An 18,794-nucleotide genomic window follows, 5' to 3' on the forward strand; every position below is an offset into this window, starting at 1 on the left:
GCTAGATAAGACCCTTATTCCTCGGCTGGGATCGCGGGCACCATTGAAGTCCACTATATGGAAATAATTCCTGAATTCCTGATTTCTTTACGACTAAAGAGAAAGAAAGGCATGAACATCTTGAATGGCAATGGGGTGAGTACATTATCTGTTTGTTTTTTTCTCCTTTAAGTGTGTGTAAATTACCTGTGCGTCACAGTGTTCGGCAGCAGCATCTCTTCATCATCTTCAAGAACAGCACTATTATTAGTGAGAATTTACATGTAGTTTTTAAGTTGCTAGACTATTTTACTGATAAAGTCATCAGTATTTCCAGTTTTTATCCTATTGTTTACTATATTCATTGCTTGGTATCGTTGTGTGTTTTGGTTCTTTTGCTTTTGTAGGCTGTAAAGGACTTTTGAAATAACTGAAATCATTTGCCGAAGTGATACCTTAGAACGTTCGCCAGCCAATGAGATTCAAACTTTCAACAGCGCAGTGGTATTAGTAAGGAATAATTGACGACTGGCAGCTGAATTATTTGAATTTTCGAATAATTCAACAGACCGGAGTCAATTATTCCCCTTATACTACGGTCAGTGTTGCCAAGTCCACGTTTTTCCTGCGGACTACTTTTACACTGTTGTTGTTTTTCATGCCCACGGGTTAATGTGACCCCAATAACATGATATTTAGTCCCTGGAATTTAAACTTTACCTGGAGAACCAAGCCAAAAAAAAGTGTATTTTACCCCCTGGAACCACATCACCACCTCGGGTGTGCATTATTTTCTAAAAATTCAATGCACCAGCATCAATTATTTTTCTTAGACTATGGTTACCACACCTTAAATATTGTTCAGATGTTGTTTTTCAAGACAATCGTCAAGTTTTTGTAAAACACTCTTGTGTGTAGGATTAATTTTCTTACATAGCATCTCACACCTCGGTTGTTAATTCCAAAATGTCATTTTAGACCTAGTAATGGAGGTTTGAGCCGTTGATAGCAGTTAATAATGACATTATTTGAGAGAGAGAGACAGAGGGAGAGAGAGAAAGAGAGAGAGAGAGAGAGATTAAGTGTGTAAATTATCTCTGTGAGACAGTGCATCTCCCAAAAGTTTTCAGCAGTAGCATTTCTACTAATACCGAAATTGTAAGTGCGTCTTCTTTTATCAGCTAGCTTGTGAAAAATGTCATGTAGCTTTTAAGTTGTTAAACTACTGTACTGATAAAAATCGCCAGAGCAGCGCTGACAACACATTTCTGTGAGGGTGTGAGTGTCCCAGTCCATAGTACTGTATGTGTGAGAGAGAGTGGGAGAAAGAGAGTACTGTATGTGCTTTCCGAAATGTAATTTTGTGGCAAAATCATGGAAATAATATGACGTTTTTATCCTATTGTTTACTTGCTTGGTCAGTATCGTTTTGTGGGTTTTGGTTCTTTTGCTGTTGCAGGCTGTAAAGAACTTTTGAAATAACTTAAACCATTTGGAGAAGTGATATGGACATGTGATGCGGTCAAGAACTGCCTGGAACTACTTTTGCAGTGCGGCTCCCTGAAAATAATTCCGCAGCATAACATTCATCAGCCATTCAGAATCTAAAATAACTAAAATCTTACAGACTTTTGAAAGGTAGCGTAGAGATGCAAATACTGCATCAATTTGAGCCATATTTCATACCTGACAAAGTATGTTTACTGTTTATTTATCCACCTTATTTTTCTGTAAGAGCGCCCCAGTTTGTACATTTGTACATTTTGTGGGTCAGCCTTCCGGTCTCATCCACTTCCAGCTATTTTTAGCTGTGGGAAACAGCTCGTTTTGCTGCTTGATACTGCAAATAGGTGTGCCTTAACATATTAATTTAACATTTTATCTTAATTATGAACACACTGGTTTGCAGTGCAAACCCTTTAGTTCCCTATAGTGACAAAAGACTGGAAGTCTCACCCATAGGCTTACTTCCACATTGAAGAATAGGATGGATAATGTTACTACATTTCTAAGCCCAAAATGTCCTATTTTATTACTCTTTCCAACCCTGAAACTGGTAATACCACACAAAAATGACCAAAACACAGTTTTAAGTCTCATGACTTTTATATTTCCATATAAAAATATCACTCTCATATACAACACAATGATAAGAAAACATGTACATGTACATCTCAGTGCTTTCGCTGAAAGCAGAAATCTCTTGAACTCCTTCACCTGTCAAGTAATAGACTGACATGACATTTCCTTGGGAAACTTTATCACACCACAAGGGGATTGGCTGACTAACAACTATCCACCACCATCTAACAATGAAGTACCACAAATAACATCTCAAATGTGTCATTACATTCTGCCATTGAAAACAATAACAAAAAATCAAAACAAAACATGAAAAGCTTTAAAGACAAGACCAAAAAAAGGAAAAGAAATTTCCAGATTTGTTGCTGATCTGTTTGTGTCTTTTAGCAAACGTCAACATTTAAAAATGATTTCATAATTTGGAAGATACGCTTTCATCCAGTAAACCAATAAATTACTTGTTTAGACCAGTCTAAGTGGACATTTGGAATCAATAGTCAGAAGAATTTGTTTTACATGAACAAGTATTTGAAAAGATTTCAAAAATCAAAGCAAACGCTTTTAAAAGCTCAACAAGTAGACCCTGTTTCACATGCTGAAAAAGTGCTGAATATCAGAGCAAATAAAGGAGGATTCTGTGTGGGCAGAGACAGAAAGAGAATCAATGACAGATTGAGAGAAAGAAAGAAAGAGATATTGACAGGAGATCTCATTAAACACACACATGTTGCCGTGACAAGCACAAACAGCCTCTCTGCATCTCTGCCAGGTACACAAACACATTCACAGTCCAATCCCAGGTTCAGAGAGGCAGTATTGCACATAGTTGACAGCTGACCTCCGCCTGAGCAAGTCTCGAACTTCCTGAAAGGTGCTTTCTCTTTTGACCGTCCTCTAGAATCCTGAGCAACATGCCCTCAGGAAAGACAGCACGTGAGTGTCTTCAGAGGGAGACGATCTGAAGATACCAATGACCGCTGTATGGCGCTGTCTTATCTCAGCTCCCAGCTGCTCCCAGTCGTATGTACGCGAGTTTACCTGGAGCCACGGTCATGCTGGCCGCACCGGTTTTGAAGAGCACAAGCTGATGACCTGCAGAAAGCAAGCAGAGTAAAACAGGCTGTGAGAAAGAATGGACATTTCCTGCTACAAAACAGTAGACGGAAGACAGGACAAATGGGACGAACAGGATGTGAGAAACAGGAAATGGCAGAAAGACAAATATGAGAGTGCTATGTATGTACACCATTAAATTTTAGATTAAACATCTTGCTGACATGTCTTGAGCTTTGAAAGAGTAACCTCTAAGCCATAAAATCTTCCACTGGACTTTAAGAACAGATCTTTGGCTCAAATTAGGGTTTGTGAGCCACCAGTTGAGAACTACTGGTCTACATGCAGTTGTTGTGTGTGGTGCTGAGAGAAGAGACAGGAATGAGAGTTGGGGTGTGAGGAGTGGACAGTCACGGCAGTTAGAGCACTCTTCAGGACGACATTTATCATTTACCAAAGGATGTACATCCACAAGCATTTACATTAACACTATGACACACTGCAGTGGCTCTGTTCCAAAAGCTAGTAAGTTGCCTTGCTGACTACTGTCTACACAGACAGCTGTCTGTGGCACTGAATAGTGCCAAATCGATTCACAATTGCATTTTATAGTTTGATGTTAGCAAGTCTACACATGGTAACATATTAACAATTAGGGTCAACGTAAACCAGAGGTTGTGACCGGCTTTACTTTAGTATCGTGATGTATTTCTGAGTATTTCCGAGATTTTTTTTTTTCTCTGGACTAACTGTCTGTTATAACTGTCCAGGGGCGCGTTTCTAAAAAGCAACTACAGTCATTAACAACAGAGTTCAATGGAATTTACGACCATAATTGGGTAACAATGCTTTTTGGAAACGCACCCAGATTAATTGTTCACCAGAAGCCTAGTAGTGTAGTGTGCGCTAAACAAGTGTGTCTCACAAGTCCGGAAAAGTGAAGCCAAAATATTTTGAATGGCATCTAGTGGCTGGCTGCTGTATAGGTCATAAACCCCATCCTCTCTATGTAAAAAAAAAAAAATCCAATTAGACTTCAAATAAGATAGTTTCCAATGTTTTAGGTAATTCTTATCACGCTGATGTTCAAATGTTCACTTTTTCTAATAACTTTGTTTTTCTTTGTTATTTGACGCTATACAAATGGGATGTGGTGCCATGTTTGTGAGCTTGTGGTTGGATCTGCAGGAGTTTGAGCAGGACTTAATACTGCATCTTCAGTTAATAATCTCTACTGCGCAGATTCAGGCTCCAAATGAATCACTAGTGCGCAGACTCAGCTTCAAATGAATCACAAACTTTGGATCCAGATAAATCACTACTGCGCAGACTCTGGCTCCAATGAATCACTACTGCGCAGACTCAGCTTAAAATGAATCGCTTCTACACAGACTTTGCTTCAAATGAATCACTTCTGCACAAACGTTGGATCCAGATGAATCATTTCTGCGCAGACTCTGACTCCAGATGAATCATTACTACGCAGACTCGGGTTCCAAATTAATCACTACTGTGCAGACTCTGGCTTCAAGTGAAACATAACTGCGCAGACTCAGGCTCCTGATTAATCCCTACTGCGCAGAAATGGGCTCCAAATGAATCACTACTGTGCAGACTCAAGCTCTAAATGAATCAGTACTACGCTGCTTTGGGCTTTAAACTAATCACTACTGCACAGACTCTGGCTCCAAATGAATAACTACTGTGCAGACTTGATCTCCAAAATAATCACTACTGTACAGAATCAGGCTTTAAATAAATCACTACTGTGAATACTTGGGCTTCAAATGAATCACTACTTCACAGATGCAGGCACCAAAAGAATCACTACTGCGCAGACTTGACCTCCAAATGAATCACTTTTGCGCAGACTCTGACTTTAAAAAAATCACTACTGCACAGATTTGAGCTCCAAATGAATCACTACTGCGCAGACTTGACCTCCAAATGAATCACTACTGCGCAGACCCTGGCTCCAAATTAATCACTACTGCACAGATTTGAGCTCCAAATGAATCACTACTGCGCAGACTTGACCTCCAAATGAATCACTACTGCGCAGACCCTGGCTCCAAATGAATCACTACTGCACAGATGTGAGCTTCAAATGAATCACTACTGCGCAGACTTGACCTCCAAATGAATCACTACTGCGCAGACCCTGGCTCCAAATGAATCACTACTGCACAGATGTGAGCTCCAAATGAATCACTACTGCGCAGACTTGACCTCCAAATTAATCACTTTTGCGCAGACTCTGACTTTAAAAAAATCACTACTGCACAGATTTGAGCTCCAAATGAATCACTACTGCGCAGACTTGACCTCCAAATGAATCACTACTGCGCAGACTTGACCTCCAAATGAATCACTACTGCGCAGACCCTGGCTCCAAATGAATCACTACTGCACAGATTTGAGCTCCAAATGAATCACTACTGCGCAGACTTGACCTCCAAATGAATCACTACTGCGCAGACCCTGGCTCCAAATGAATCACTACTGCACAGATGTGAGCTCCAAATGAATCACTACTGCTCAGACTTTGGCTCCAAATGAATCACTACTACACAGATGTGAGCTCCAAATGAATCACTACTGCACAGATTTGAGCTCCAAATGAATCACTACTGCGCAGACTTGACCTCCAAATGAATCACTACTGCGCAGACCCTGGCTCCAAATGAATCACTACTACACAGATGTGAGCTCCAAATGAATCACTACTGCACAGATGTGAGCTCCAAATGAATCACTACTGCGCAGACTTGACCTCCAAATGAATCACTACTGCGCAGACCCTGGCTCCAAATGAATCACTACTACACAGACTTAGGCTCCAAATTAATCATTATTGCGCAGACTAAGCCTCCAAATAAATCACCACTGCACAGACTTGGGCTCCAAATAATTCACCACTGTACAGACTTGGGCTCCAAATAATTCACCACTGTACAGACTTGGGCTCCAAATGAATCACTACTATGCAGACTCTGGTTAAAATGAATCACTACTGTGCAGACTCAGTCTCCAAATGAATCACTACTGCGCAGACGTGGGCTCCTAATGAACCACCAAATGTACCACTTTTTCCAGATGAATTTCTACTGCGTAGACCCCGCCTCCAAATGTTTGAAAGGTTTGAAACTTTGTATTGCTAGCACTATTGCATTACAGCCTCTTTAGGATGAACAGCTTTGCTTCATTCCTTATTTCTAAGTCAAATCTAAACAAATCTAAATGTCAATGAAATCAGAAAAAATACTTGGCCTAAATTTCCTCATGACTAGATAGTATAATGTACTAAGCTGTCCTACACATATTGAAACAGAGTGACACTGTCCAACATTACCTGTCCATGTGCTCTGATTGGTCATGACAAAGGCTCGGCATTGGGCATGGCTCTCACATACGTCAATAGCTTCATCTGCGCTGAAGACTGACAGTAGGCATCCGTCATGCTGATAGGACGGCCAGCAGCGGTAGTTTTCCGCTGCAATCGAGGCATCTGACACACGTTTATACTCTGTCAAAAGAAAGAAAGAAGCATGAGATCCAAGAAAAGATGTTATTCTAATAAAGACTGAAGAAAACACTATAGTTATAAATATTTGTTATTTATAAGAAATACCTATCAGATTTTATTTGATTTTATTTCCACTGTTCTGAATATCACTTCAAAATAAATCTTTCATGGTCAATGCTTTCTGGCCAAACTGACAGCCCCATGACAGCACTGACACAAGCTGCTTCATAAATCAAATGCATAACAACTATCCAAGAAAAGCATAGTGTGTCCGTGTGTAGGAGGTTAATACACAGCGAAACAAACTCAGTCATTGTGTGAACACAGGGGGCTGTCTTGTTCTTTGATGAGTGGAGTCTTCAGGCTGTTGTTAGTCAGAGTTTGACATGTGTCTTCTGATTCTGCCTTTATCTTTTGCTTCCTCAGTAACTCACTCACTCACACACACACTTTAAACACCACTCAACGTGACCCCGGCCACAATAAATGCCTCCATCATGCTAGCCACAATCAGAGGGAGGCCATGAGAAAAGCGAGAGCAGATACAAAGAGAGAAAGGCAGATAAATAGAGGGCGATGTGAGGAGTGATGACCAAAGGAAAACTAAACTAACAATGTCCCACCCATCGGTCCCACCCACACATTCATTTGCCCCATTTCTCTTGTTCTGTCACTTATCACTGCGCTGTCAGCTCTTCAACAATGCAGTACATCACTGACCTAAAGAAACCAATCCTGCTTTGAAACCCAGATAACAATTCAGGGGAAAAAAAACACCAAATTCTCATTACGCTGATGCACAAAATTAAATATATATATGCATGTTATTTTTTATTTAGTACTGACCTGAATAAGATATTTCACATAGAAGACGTTTACATACAGTCCACTAATAGCTTAGAAAATAATAGCTGAATTTATAAAAATGACCCTGTTCAAAAGTTTACATCCCCTCGATTCTTAATACTGTCTTGTTACCTGAATGATCCACAGCTGTGTTTTTTTGTTTAGTGATAGTTGTTCATGAGTCCCTTGTTTGTCCTGAACAGTTAAACTGCCTGCTGTTCTTCAGAAAAATCCTTCAGGTCCCACAAATTCTTTGGTTTTTCAGCATTTTTCTGTATTTGAACACTTTCCAGCAATGACTGTATGATTTTGAGATCATGATTTTGTCATATGCAACTATTACAGAAGGTTCAAACGCTCACTGATGCTTCGGAAAGGAAAACAATTTGAACAGAACACTTTTGAACAGAATGAAGATGTGTACATTTTTCTTATTTTGCCTAAATATCATATTTTTTTCTTTTAGTACTGCACTTCAGAAGATACTTACATGTTTCCCAGAGGACAAAATAAGTTAAATTTACCCTGATCTTCAAATTCAAAAAGTTTTCACCCCCTGGCTCTTAATGCATCGTGTTTCCTTCTGAAGCATCAGTTAACATTTGAACTTCCTGTAATAGTTGCATATGAGTCCCTCAGTTGTCCTCAGTGTAAAATAATGGATCTTATATATATATATATATATATATATATATATATATATATATATATATATGCACACACACAATTTCAATAAAACAATTTAAGTAAAAAAAGAAAATCATGTATTGCAGTAAAGATAATCGAATGAGAATAACCATTACAAATAATAGGAATTGTAAAAAATAGTTGCAAAATACTAATACCTCCATAGTTCCTACCAGCATATCCTAACCAGTAATTTGTCTTTCCAAACCAAACATAAAAATACTGTCACAATCATAACCAATAAGCACATATACCATAATATAAAGCAGAACTTGTCACAAGTGAGATTTCATTATAGGTGGGGTTAAAAGAGACACATCCTAATCGATTGGCCATTACAGTGTCAAGTCTGGTTATTAAACAGTACGATATTTAACTAAAGTGGACGGCAGAGTTCAGTGTATTCTGAGACGTCAAAATAACTAATGAGAAGAGATGTGTGAGGAACAGACCTCTGTAACGCTGCCAACTTTCTCCTCACAGCAGCTATGATGGCCAGATCTTTAATGTGTGTTTTTTTGTCATAAAAAGCGCAGCTGTCTGTTTCTCATCTCGGTCATGTTGTATCAAGTCAACATTACAAGACGTGATTCACATTAACACAACATCGCGTTTGTAATACTGAACGTATGACATTACATTACTGAAAAGAGGCAGCTGTTCTCTCTCAGACGAGAGAAAGAATATATGTAGCAGCCCGTATGAATTCAACAGCTGCGAGCAGCTCGATTTGATAAAAACGGGCATGTAGGAACAATCCGAAAAGTGCGTGTGGAAAAGGTACATTATTCAGCAAAACAAATATTCATAACAGGATATGCCATTCGCGCTTAACTGATTTGCTGAAAGGCAAACTTTGATAAAAAGTCACTAACCGTAGTTACATTTCTGAGCACTGAACCAACACTGAACTGACTTGAGGGAAATAATGACACTGTTGTCTTTCAGTGTCTGAATTGTTTCCATAACTGATTTTCCATAATTGATTTTGCTATTTTTACCATCTTTATAATATGTGTTGCATAAAAGTGACTTGACTTTGACGATTTACTTGTATTTAAAGTAGACATATTATGAAAAACCCAGTAACTTTGTTTTGGTTAGCCTTTCTCTGCAAGCCTATGAGAAAACTAGCGCGTCAGATTTCGCTCTCTGTAACATAGCAAAGGATCTTATTATAATATTACCGCCCCTTAATCTAAACATTTCCACCCACAGTGCTGCCCTTTTGTTTTCGCAAGCGTCAACGATGTACCAGTTCTAACGCCATGGCAAAAGTTTGAGGAAAGCATGCTAACTGTTGTGTCTTTGGCTGCACAGATGAGCACAGAACGCTATTTAGTGAATTTATTGATTTTTTTTTACTGTATATTATGCTGCTGCCTATGACAGCATTTAGTGGCATCTTAAAAAAAAAAAAATCTAAGATTACGAGATTGAAATTTCAAAAATAAAGTCAAAATGATGAGAATAAAGTTGAAATATTGCAAGAATAGTCAAAATATTCCTAAAATAAAGTTGAAATTACAAGAATAAAGTCAAAATGTGTTCGAGAATAAAGTCGAAATATTTTGAGAATAAAGCCACAATTATGAGAATTAATCGTATCAATTACGAGATTAAAGTTTAATATTTTGAGAGTATATTCTAGCCTATTGGGCCCCCCAAATGGCCCGGATTGGAAGCACCCAGAGATATTACAAAGTTTTAGCTTACTCTACAAATTCTGTCATTTTTTATAGCGAAATACAAACAATATGTCTTACAATAATGTGTTTTTATGCTCTTTAATGTGGCGTGACAGATTGCTATATTCGCTTCAGTTTAAGAGGCATGTAAGTCAATCATCTTTCCGATTACAATAATGAGACATTTGTTTTATTAAATAAGGCTATACTGTCTTTTCATGCCTTTGATGTTTCCTCACTTACTATAAACTTTAAATAAAGAAGAAAAAACACATTTATAATTTGTATGTCGTGATGAAATTGACAGAATTTTATTACATAAAAAGTACAAAATTATTGTGACTACTGGGTGCGCTACAAATGAATTTATTTCTTTATCTTGAATTTATTTATTCTCATAATTTTGACTTTATTCTCGAAATATTAACCGACTGTTTTTGTAACTAGTATTTTTTTTAGCATAAACGTGTGTGTATTTGACAGTTTAAGTGCAGTAAGACATGAAAGAGAACTTAGTTTAGTACTCACATGCCATGTGACAGCCACTTTCTGCGAGAGATTTGTGATAAAATTTACAGAATTTGAAAGCTGAGCTGTGTTATATAAAAAGCAACAAAGTACAAATTCATTGTGATTATTGGGTGCGCTACAAATAATGAATTTATTTTTTGAAACATTTAGACTTTATTCTCACAGTTTTGACTTTATTCTAGAAATATTTCTCAAAATATTAAAACTTTAATCTCGTAATTTCTGATTTATTTATTTATTTTAACGTGCCACTAAAACGTTGTCGTATCTGCCACACACATCTAATATAAACGTGATTTCTTTCCCAGCTGTTTACTTTCACAGACATAACCGGTTGTTTTTGTAACTCGTGTGTTTTTAACATAAACGTGTGTGTATTTGATAGTTTAAGCACAATAAGACATGAAAGAGAACTTAGTTTAGTACCCACATGCTGTGTGACAGCCACTTTCTGTTCACGTGCTTTGAATGTGTGCGTTCAGAAAACCATGTATCAGAAGTTTCAACTACTGTGGCTTTGATAATCAAGACATGATAATCAAAACCAAAAGGCAGAGTATCTGAGGAACAAGCTGTAAAGGCACAGCTCTATTCTGGAAAAGGCAGGAAGCATCAACTCACATGCACTTAAACAGCGTGTTTCTGCTTTCACTCAAAATAGGCGTTTTCAAAATGATATAATAAATGATCTGCGGGGTATTTTGATCTGAAACTTCACAGGCACATTTTGGGGACAACTGAGACCATATTACAACTTGTAAAAAGGAGCATAATAGTTCACCTTTAAAGTATCTGAACGCAGCACATTGTGACAAGACCCAGCAAGCAAAACTGCATCGCATACTCATCTACTATCATCAAACTGAGTTGTTGACAGTACCTTGTATGACGTTCCTCTTTTTCATGCTAATGCACCGTTAATATGATCGTTAAAGACTGTTGAAGGACGTCTTTGATTACATGCCAACTGCCGGTCAGCCGCGCTGAAATACAGCCAGCCTGCGTTTTCGCAATCCACATGCGGCTTTTACAGTGTGCAGTTTAGAAGTGGAATGGCGATGGATACATTGTCATGGACCACATGCCTCTGGCAAAAATGCTGACAGTGTGGTCATGTATTTGTACGCTTTTACGAAAAACGATCCCAGGGTAGTCCACTTTGCGGACAGGATATATCAATCGAAGACCTGTCGATATAAGCACTGCTGCATTGCTATGAGGTTTGTAGATGGTTCTGGAAAGTGTCTATGCTGTTGTTGTAACGTAAACTGAAAGCCTCAATTCGCAGGACTGTGACAATGGGTCTGATTGAAGGGGAACAGCCTTTGAAAGACTCAAGTTAACTGTGTACTACAAATGTCTTGAATACTAGGCTGTAAATGTCGGAATCTCTGAGTCTCATTTTCCCTCTCTCGCTCTTCAGGGACATGGCTGGATGGGCTTTACTGACGTGATTCACTATTTCTCTTCAGCTCAGAATGAAGGTCGCTGGGCAAGCTGCCCTCGATGAGCTCTTTCTGATGAGAGAGAGCGCAGTGGGACCGAGAAGAGCGAGAGCCGCACGTGGCAAATAAGTGCAGCTAGAAGCTAGTAAATAAGAGCAACTATTAGACTCTTTATTGCCCTAATTAATGCTTTATGGAGCTCTTGCTTTCTTTGAATGTTCCTGTAGGACGCAGGAGAAATGAGAGAGAAGGTGATGTGGTGAGCCAGAGGCATGCTGGGCTTTTAATGTGTGTTGGGCAGGAGTGAATTCCACAGGGAAGCCCTGTCTGTATCCATGCAAACTCACAGTGCTGCCAGAAGACCCTGCTTTACATGAATACCTACAACACTAGGAAAGTGACCAGTCAAGATACTGCACACTGGACTAGATTAGAGATTTTGAAGGCCTGTTCTCATGCACATGTGAGAAATGACATAAAGTATTAAATATTAGTGGTCAACCAATGCCAGTTATTTAATGGCTGATGCCAAAACCAATATCTAGAGCGAAGAATGGCTGATGTAATGCAAAATGTATATACAATACAGTTTAATCATGGCAAGTAAGATATGTCCAAATCTATACAATTTTTTTAATGTTTCCAAGAAGTTTTTTCTGCTCACCAAGGCTGTATAATAATGTGAAATTTAATGTGAATTTAAAATAATTGTAAGATATTTTAAAATGCAATTTATTTTTACATTTTCAGCAGCCATTACTTTTTTTCAGATCCAGGACAACTGAGGGATTCATATGAATTTATTACAGAAGGTGCAAACAATGCTCAAGAAGGAAAAACTATGCATTAAGAGCTGGGGGGGAGGGTCGAAAACTTTTGAACAGAATGTTGTGTACATGTGTACATTTTTCTTGTTTTGCCTAAATATTTTATTTTTTATGGGATACTTACATGTTTCCCAGAAGACAAAAAAGTACATTGACCATTATCTTCAAATTTCAAAAGTTTTCACCCCCAGCTCTTAATGCATTGTTTTTCCTTCTGACACATCAGTGAGCGTTTGAACCTTCTGTAATAGTTGCATATGAGTCCCTTAGATGTCCTCGGTGTGAAAAGATGGATCTCAAAATCATAAATCATACAGTCATTGTTGGAAAAGGTTAAAATACACAAAAATGCTGACAAACCAAAGAATTTGTGGGACCTGTAAGAGTTTTCTGAAGAACAGCAGGCAGTTTAACTGTTCAGGACAAACAAGGGACTCATGAACAACTATTACTCAACAAAAAAACACAGGCAACAACACAGTATTAAATTATGTAAACCTTTGGCCCTTCAGAAGCTACAGAAGATACTTCCCATGTTTCCCAGGAGACAAAATAAGTAAATTTACCCTGATCTTCAAATTCCAAAAGTTTTCACCCCCAACTCTTAATGCATCGTTTTTCCTTCTGAAGCATCAGTGAGTGTTTGAACCTTCTGTAATAGTTGCATATGAGTCCTTTAGTTGTCCTCAGTGTGAAAAGATGGATATCAAAATCATACAATCATTGTTGGAAAAGGTTCAAATACACAAAAATGCTTCAAAAAAACAAACTAATAATTTGTGGGACCTAAAAGATTTGCTTTACATTACAAAACGATTCATACCAAGTCTAATACTGAATGTTCACCATTCACATAAAAAGGTATTGACTGTTTTTTTGTCAAAAAGGACCCTATTCTGCAAAGAAATGATGGAATAAAGCAGTATTTTTCTTAAAGCATTACAAAACTCTTAAATTAAATTTACAGTCTAAAGACAGCAAAGACAGCTGATACAGCCAATGAGAGAAGAAAGAGTTAAATGGCTCTGGAGAAGATGGCTCTTACATGCTTAACCCTCTCATCAGTCAACAAGTTTGTCTGCTTTAGACTGCCAATGAAGCATAGAGAAGAGCAGGAGAGATAGCACAAAAAGAAAAAGAGAATAGAGACAAAATGGTAAAACAGGGGTGGAGCAAGTAGAGAAGTGGCTGAAGTGTTTCTCGTGCTGAGATGGCTGTTTTGTCCGTCAGGCCTGTGAGCAGCCCCTCTGCTCACCAGTTATATAAACTCTAATCTTCTAAATCTCCTCTCATTTGTCCTTACATGCACACACAAAATCTCCTTCTCTCTCCATGCCGAACTCGCTGAACAACTGTTTAATACCAGCGAGATTTGTGGAAACCCATTCACTGCCAGGATTCGACTGCTGTCTAGTCATTTGACTGTATTTACAAGACGAGCACACAAACACCATAAAATGGAGGGTTTTCTTTTTGTCCAGTTCTTTGAGTTTTGTGTGAAGAAAATTAGTATTGGTCATATCACTGTGAAAAATTACTTTGTTTATCTTGTTTTCAAGTACAAATATGTAAACATTCTTAAATCAAGACACATTTATATGAAAAGCAGTATTACTTAGATATTTAGTCTTGTTTTCAGAAAAATGTTTTAAAATGAACACTGTTTTTTCATGTACCTATCAAGTTTGAGATTTTGGGCTTTTTGGTTTTTCATAAAGTATTTTTTCAGACTAGTGGAAAGAAAACATCCAAAATACACTGTTAAGTGTTTCTTTTATAGTATTTTATCTATTTGTGTCAATAGATTTCAATTAAAATGCATATTTTTAAAGGCTGCTTTCTGAGTTTTCTGAGTTTTTTCTCCTACACTGAGCCATAAATCTCCACTTCAGTGACACTTACACACACCAAACTTCACATTTTTATTCTTGTCTATATCCTGAAGGTTTTTACAGATGGATTTGTTCATATATAATTTGCTTGATTTTATACATTTTATTCCCCAACCGATTGTAAAAAATACAGTGTTTCCTGTCCGTTTTTTCTGAATTATGGCCTGACGAAATGAGATACCCAAAATCCCCTCTGTAAAAACTTTTGACTCTAATATGTCAAAAAAATTAAACAAGAATTTTGAAACTGACTCCATCCAGTGTTCAGATTTTTGTACTAGAAATGTATGCAAATTAGCGCATATTTCATTAAATAATGGCTCATTTGCATATTTAAACCTAACATTTCAGAAAACGTGTAATACAAAAAATGTTTGCAATTGTCAATGTAATCAATCAACTGGGTAAGTAAGGTGATAACTATTAGTTCATTTTTTTTACCCTATTCACCTGCAGCGTCTCGCCTTAAGTTATAATTTAGATTAAAGGAGAACTCCGGTGTGATTTTGACCTAAAGTGTATTGAATCATGATACCGAGTGTGAACGTACCTTGCATATCTCATCTCGGTTTGTGTCCAGCTGTCCGAAATCTGGGGTCAGTCAGCCAATGCTCACAACAGGTTGTCAATGGGAGTCCATAGGGCATCGAAGAAGCCATGTAAATAAATCACTGTTTTACGCCATTTACGAGGCACAAAGTAGCTCCACACTTCATTGGTAGACTTCCAAGGGCCCTGACATTTAAAACGAGACATTGAGAACTCAGAAAAAGCACCGGTAGTTTATTTACAAGAAGATTTATACAGACAGTACCTGGAAGACAAAATCCGGTCGCCGCCATCTTGAACTTAGTCACGATAAATCGAGTGTCGAGCACCAATGAATTTATCAGGTTATCAACGTATCAGGTTGTAGTTTCCTTCGTGCTCGACACTCGACTTATCGTGACTACATTTAAGATGGCGGCGACCGGATTTTGTCTTCCAGGTACTGTCTGTATAAATCTTCTTGTAAATAAACTACCGGTGCTTTTTCTGAGTTCTCAATGTCTCGTTTTAAATGTCAGGGCCCTTGGAAGTCTACCAATGAAGTGTGGAGCTACTTTGTGCCTCGTAAATGGCGTAAAACAGTGATTTATTTACATGGCTTCTTCGATGCCCTATTGACTCCCATTGACAACCTGTTGTGAGCATCGGCTGACTGACCCCAGATTTCGGACTGCAGTGGACAAGACGAGATGAGATATGCAAGGTACGTTCACACTCGGTATCATGATTCAATACACTTTAGGTCAATATCACACCGGAGTTCTCCTTTAAGTGATGATTTTGGTGGTAGCTAAGCTAAAAAAAAAAAGAAAATTCAATTCAAACTCAATGAAATTCAATGAAAACTGTTCACTATTAATTGAAATCTATTTACTGTATAGTAAACATTTCTCTCAATGTTGTCTGCCATCTTGGACTTAAAAAAATAGCTTAGTGCAGTGCATTCTGGGATTGCTTAATCTGTGAAGAACATTTTTGATCATAAGGGTAATGTTTTTTTTAAATAAGCGTTCCGTTGATGAATGGTTTGTTAGGATTGGCCAATACTTGGCCAATAACCTAAGGGTGCAAAAAAATCTAAATATTGAGAAAATCGCCTTTAGAGTTGTCCAAATAAAGTTCTTAGCAATGCATATTACTAATCAAAAATTAGGTTTTGATATATTTACAGTAGGAAATGTACAAATTATGTTCATGGAACATCATCTTTACTTATAATCCTAATGATTTTTGGCATAAAAGAAAAATAGATAATTTTGACCCTTGCAATGTATTGTTGGCTATTGTTGGCTACAAATATACCAATGCTACTTATGACTGGTTTTGTGCTCCAGGGTCACATATGTGATGCTGCCAAGTTAGGGATCTTAAAAGTCAGCCTAATTTTCCTGCATCTGAATGAGAGTCTGAGCTGTGATTAAACGTGTTCAGTGATGTCAAAGGTCAAGTTGTTTTTTGGTATCTGTCCAGGTCACTCACCTGTTTTGAATGCCTGTGTGTTATTCTTGAGGTAATGTCCGTTTCTGTAGATATCCAGCACTTTTTCGAGCTGAACCAGAGTCTCGTCTGTGCCCCATATCAGTTCTCCTGAAACACATTCATAAAGCATAAACAACTCGGCTATTAACAGTTTACATTTTGTCATTAAGAAAACATGCCTACATGGTGATGCTGAAGTGGGCGTTTCGTGACACTGGGAGAGAAAGATAGGATCGAGGCCGGGCCCACCCACGCTACCCGCGGCTTCACGGACTGTTGTGTCCCAGAAAAACAGATTTCAAACGCTATCTGACATGCCATTATGCTGATGAACGTGACGATAGAGCGCATAAGGAAAGGAATTAAGGGCAGAGACAAAAGACATCTGGGAGAGACTGAAAGAGAAATGCTAGGATGTGAAGAGGAGGAATGTTTGAGCAAACTTATGCTTCACAAAAAAAGCATTATTGAGGCTTATGTCTTTTCTAAGGGGCACATGTTCTTCTTAGTTGAAAAATGTAGGAGTGTATTAAAAACTTAAAGTGTAAAGTCAATTAATTTGTGTTATTTCTTTATAACACATATTAAAGGGATACAAAGAGACACTTCTTTGCAAAAAAGTACAAAAAGTGCATTAGGTTTTTAAATATTTCTGATTCAAACTGTCTATAAAAATTACGTAAATACTTATAAACCTACTTTAAAGTGTATAAACTGTGTATGTGTGTGGGTGTGTATTATATATAGAACAACGTATAGTTTTTACAGTTTATATGGAATTAAATAGCAGATACAGTTTATTGTGTAACAAAAATCCCACTAGTAACCAGGAAAAAGATTAAAGATACATTTTATGCACAATGTAGAGCTATATCTATAAATAAGCCTGAGATACGATTAAAAACTGGTCAGAATTAATTAACATTAAATCATAAAAAATTATTCGGCATACATGTGCACTGTTTATATGTTTGTTATATCCAGAACTGAGTGGATTTCTTACAAATTGTAATCCATTACTGATTACAGATTACTTAATGAGAACAGTAGTTAGTAACAGAATCAAGGTTACTCAATTTAGGTAATGTATTCTGACTACTTTTTAGATTACTTTTGGATTACTTTTTTATTAAACTTGTTTAAAAAAAAGTTAAACATAAAAGAAAGAAAATATATTCCATTTCTGATATCAACATCATAAAAGGCATTATACAGTACATTAGTGAGTTGATAAAAACCTAATAATTTATTAAATCAAAATGTAAAATAAAAAGCAATTCAAACACTTAACTGTAAACATGCAAATATGTTAAATTATTTAAATATTAACTTCCTCAGCAATATTTCAAGCAAATATTATATTTTAAGGGGTTTGGCTGACAAAAACGTTTGTGAATCCCTGCATTACATGAACAAACAAGAATAAAAAAAGCTTGAAAACAGTGACATTACACACCTAAAGTCTTCCAAGTTTTACATACTTTGGTCCAAACTTACAGAAACAATAAATCATGAATAATTTACTGCCATTGTGCGAAAAATATGTGTGATTATATGATTATAAACATTTTAAAATGTAATATACGCTAATTACAAGTACTTCATTTTTGGAATCTGATTATGTAATCACTTAAAACTTTTTATGACGTTACATTTTATATATAAACCTTTTAAGAACCTGAAGGGGCTTTTATTCACACAAATGCTCCTAAATACATTTTACAGTCCACATAAATCTATTTTGTGGTTTAAATGCAAATTAAAGGCTTGCACTGTTAAACCCTGAAGCTAAAGCCAGCTTTAAGTGGAACTGTATGTGGGTTTGCATGGTTTCTAGCTTGTCCAAGCTAGGCATTTATGGTCATTAGTTGGTAAAATGTGGCGTGGATGGCTGATCATCCAAACTACCTAATGGACTTAGTTTACTAAGTTGACTAAAGCCAGTTTAAGCTGATAAGACCCACTTTTTCTAGCAGAGATAAAAGCAGATCTTAAGTAGTAGAATCACACTCACCTGTAGAGTTGACGATTTTGTCCAGGAGGGGTCTTAGTGCTGAGGGGGCACTGTGAGGTAACAAATAGGTGAAGAAAAACCTAGAAAGAAATGTGAAAAAATACGTTAACTACACAAAATGCATATATAAAGCACAAGTTGACAGATCTCAGGTCTTGAATGCACACCTGTAGGCATTGTAGAGGTTTCTCTTTTC

At 37.3% G+C, this 18,794-nt stretch overlaps 1 protein-coding gene across 1 annotated transcript in view; it reads right to left on the minus strand.

Moving 5' to 3' along the window:
* Positions 1-2,072: 2,072 nt before the first annotated feature.
* The window catches only part of pkdcca (protein kinase domain containing, cytoplasmic a), a 42,547-nt gene continuing 25,825 nt past the window's right edge, over positions 2,073-18,794 (minus strand). The window contains exons 3-7 of the mRNA XM_073834663.1: positions 18,766-18,788; positions 18,599-18,678; positions 16,585-16,692; positions 6,467-6,640; positions 2,073-3,153 (exon numbers count right to left, since the gene is read on the minus strand). Coding sequence (XP_073690764.1) covers positions 3,059-3,153; positions 6,467-6,640; positions 16,585-16,692; positions 18,599-18,678; positions 18,766-18,788 — 480 coding nt within the window. The 3' untranslated portion in view covers positions 2,073-3,058. The remainder of the gene's footprint in view (positions 3,154-6,466; positions 6,641-16,584; positions 16,693-18,598; positions 18,679-18,765; positions 18,789-18,794) is intronic.

The sequence above is a fragment of the Garra rufa genome, chromosome 2 (genome assembly GCF_049309525.1).
Source record: "Garra rufa chromosome 2, GarRuf1.0, whole genome shotgun sequence".
Classification (NCBI taxonomy): domain Eukaryota; kingdom Metazoa; phylum Chordata; class Actinopteri; order Cypriniformes; family Cyprinidae; genus Garra; species Garra rufa.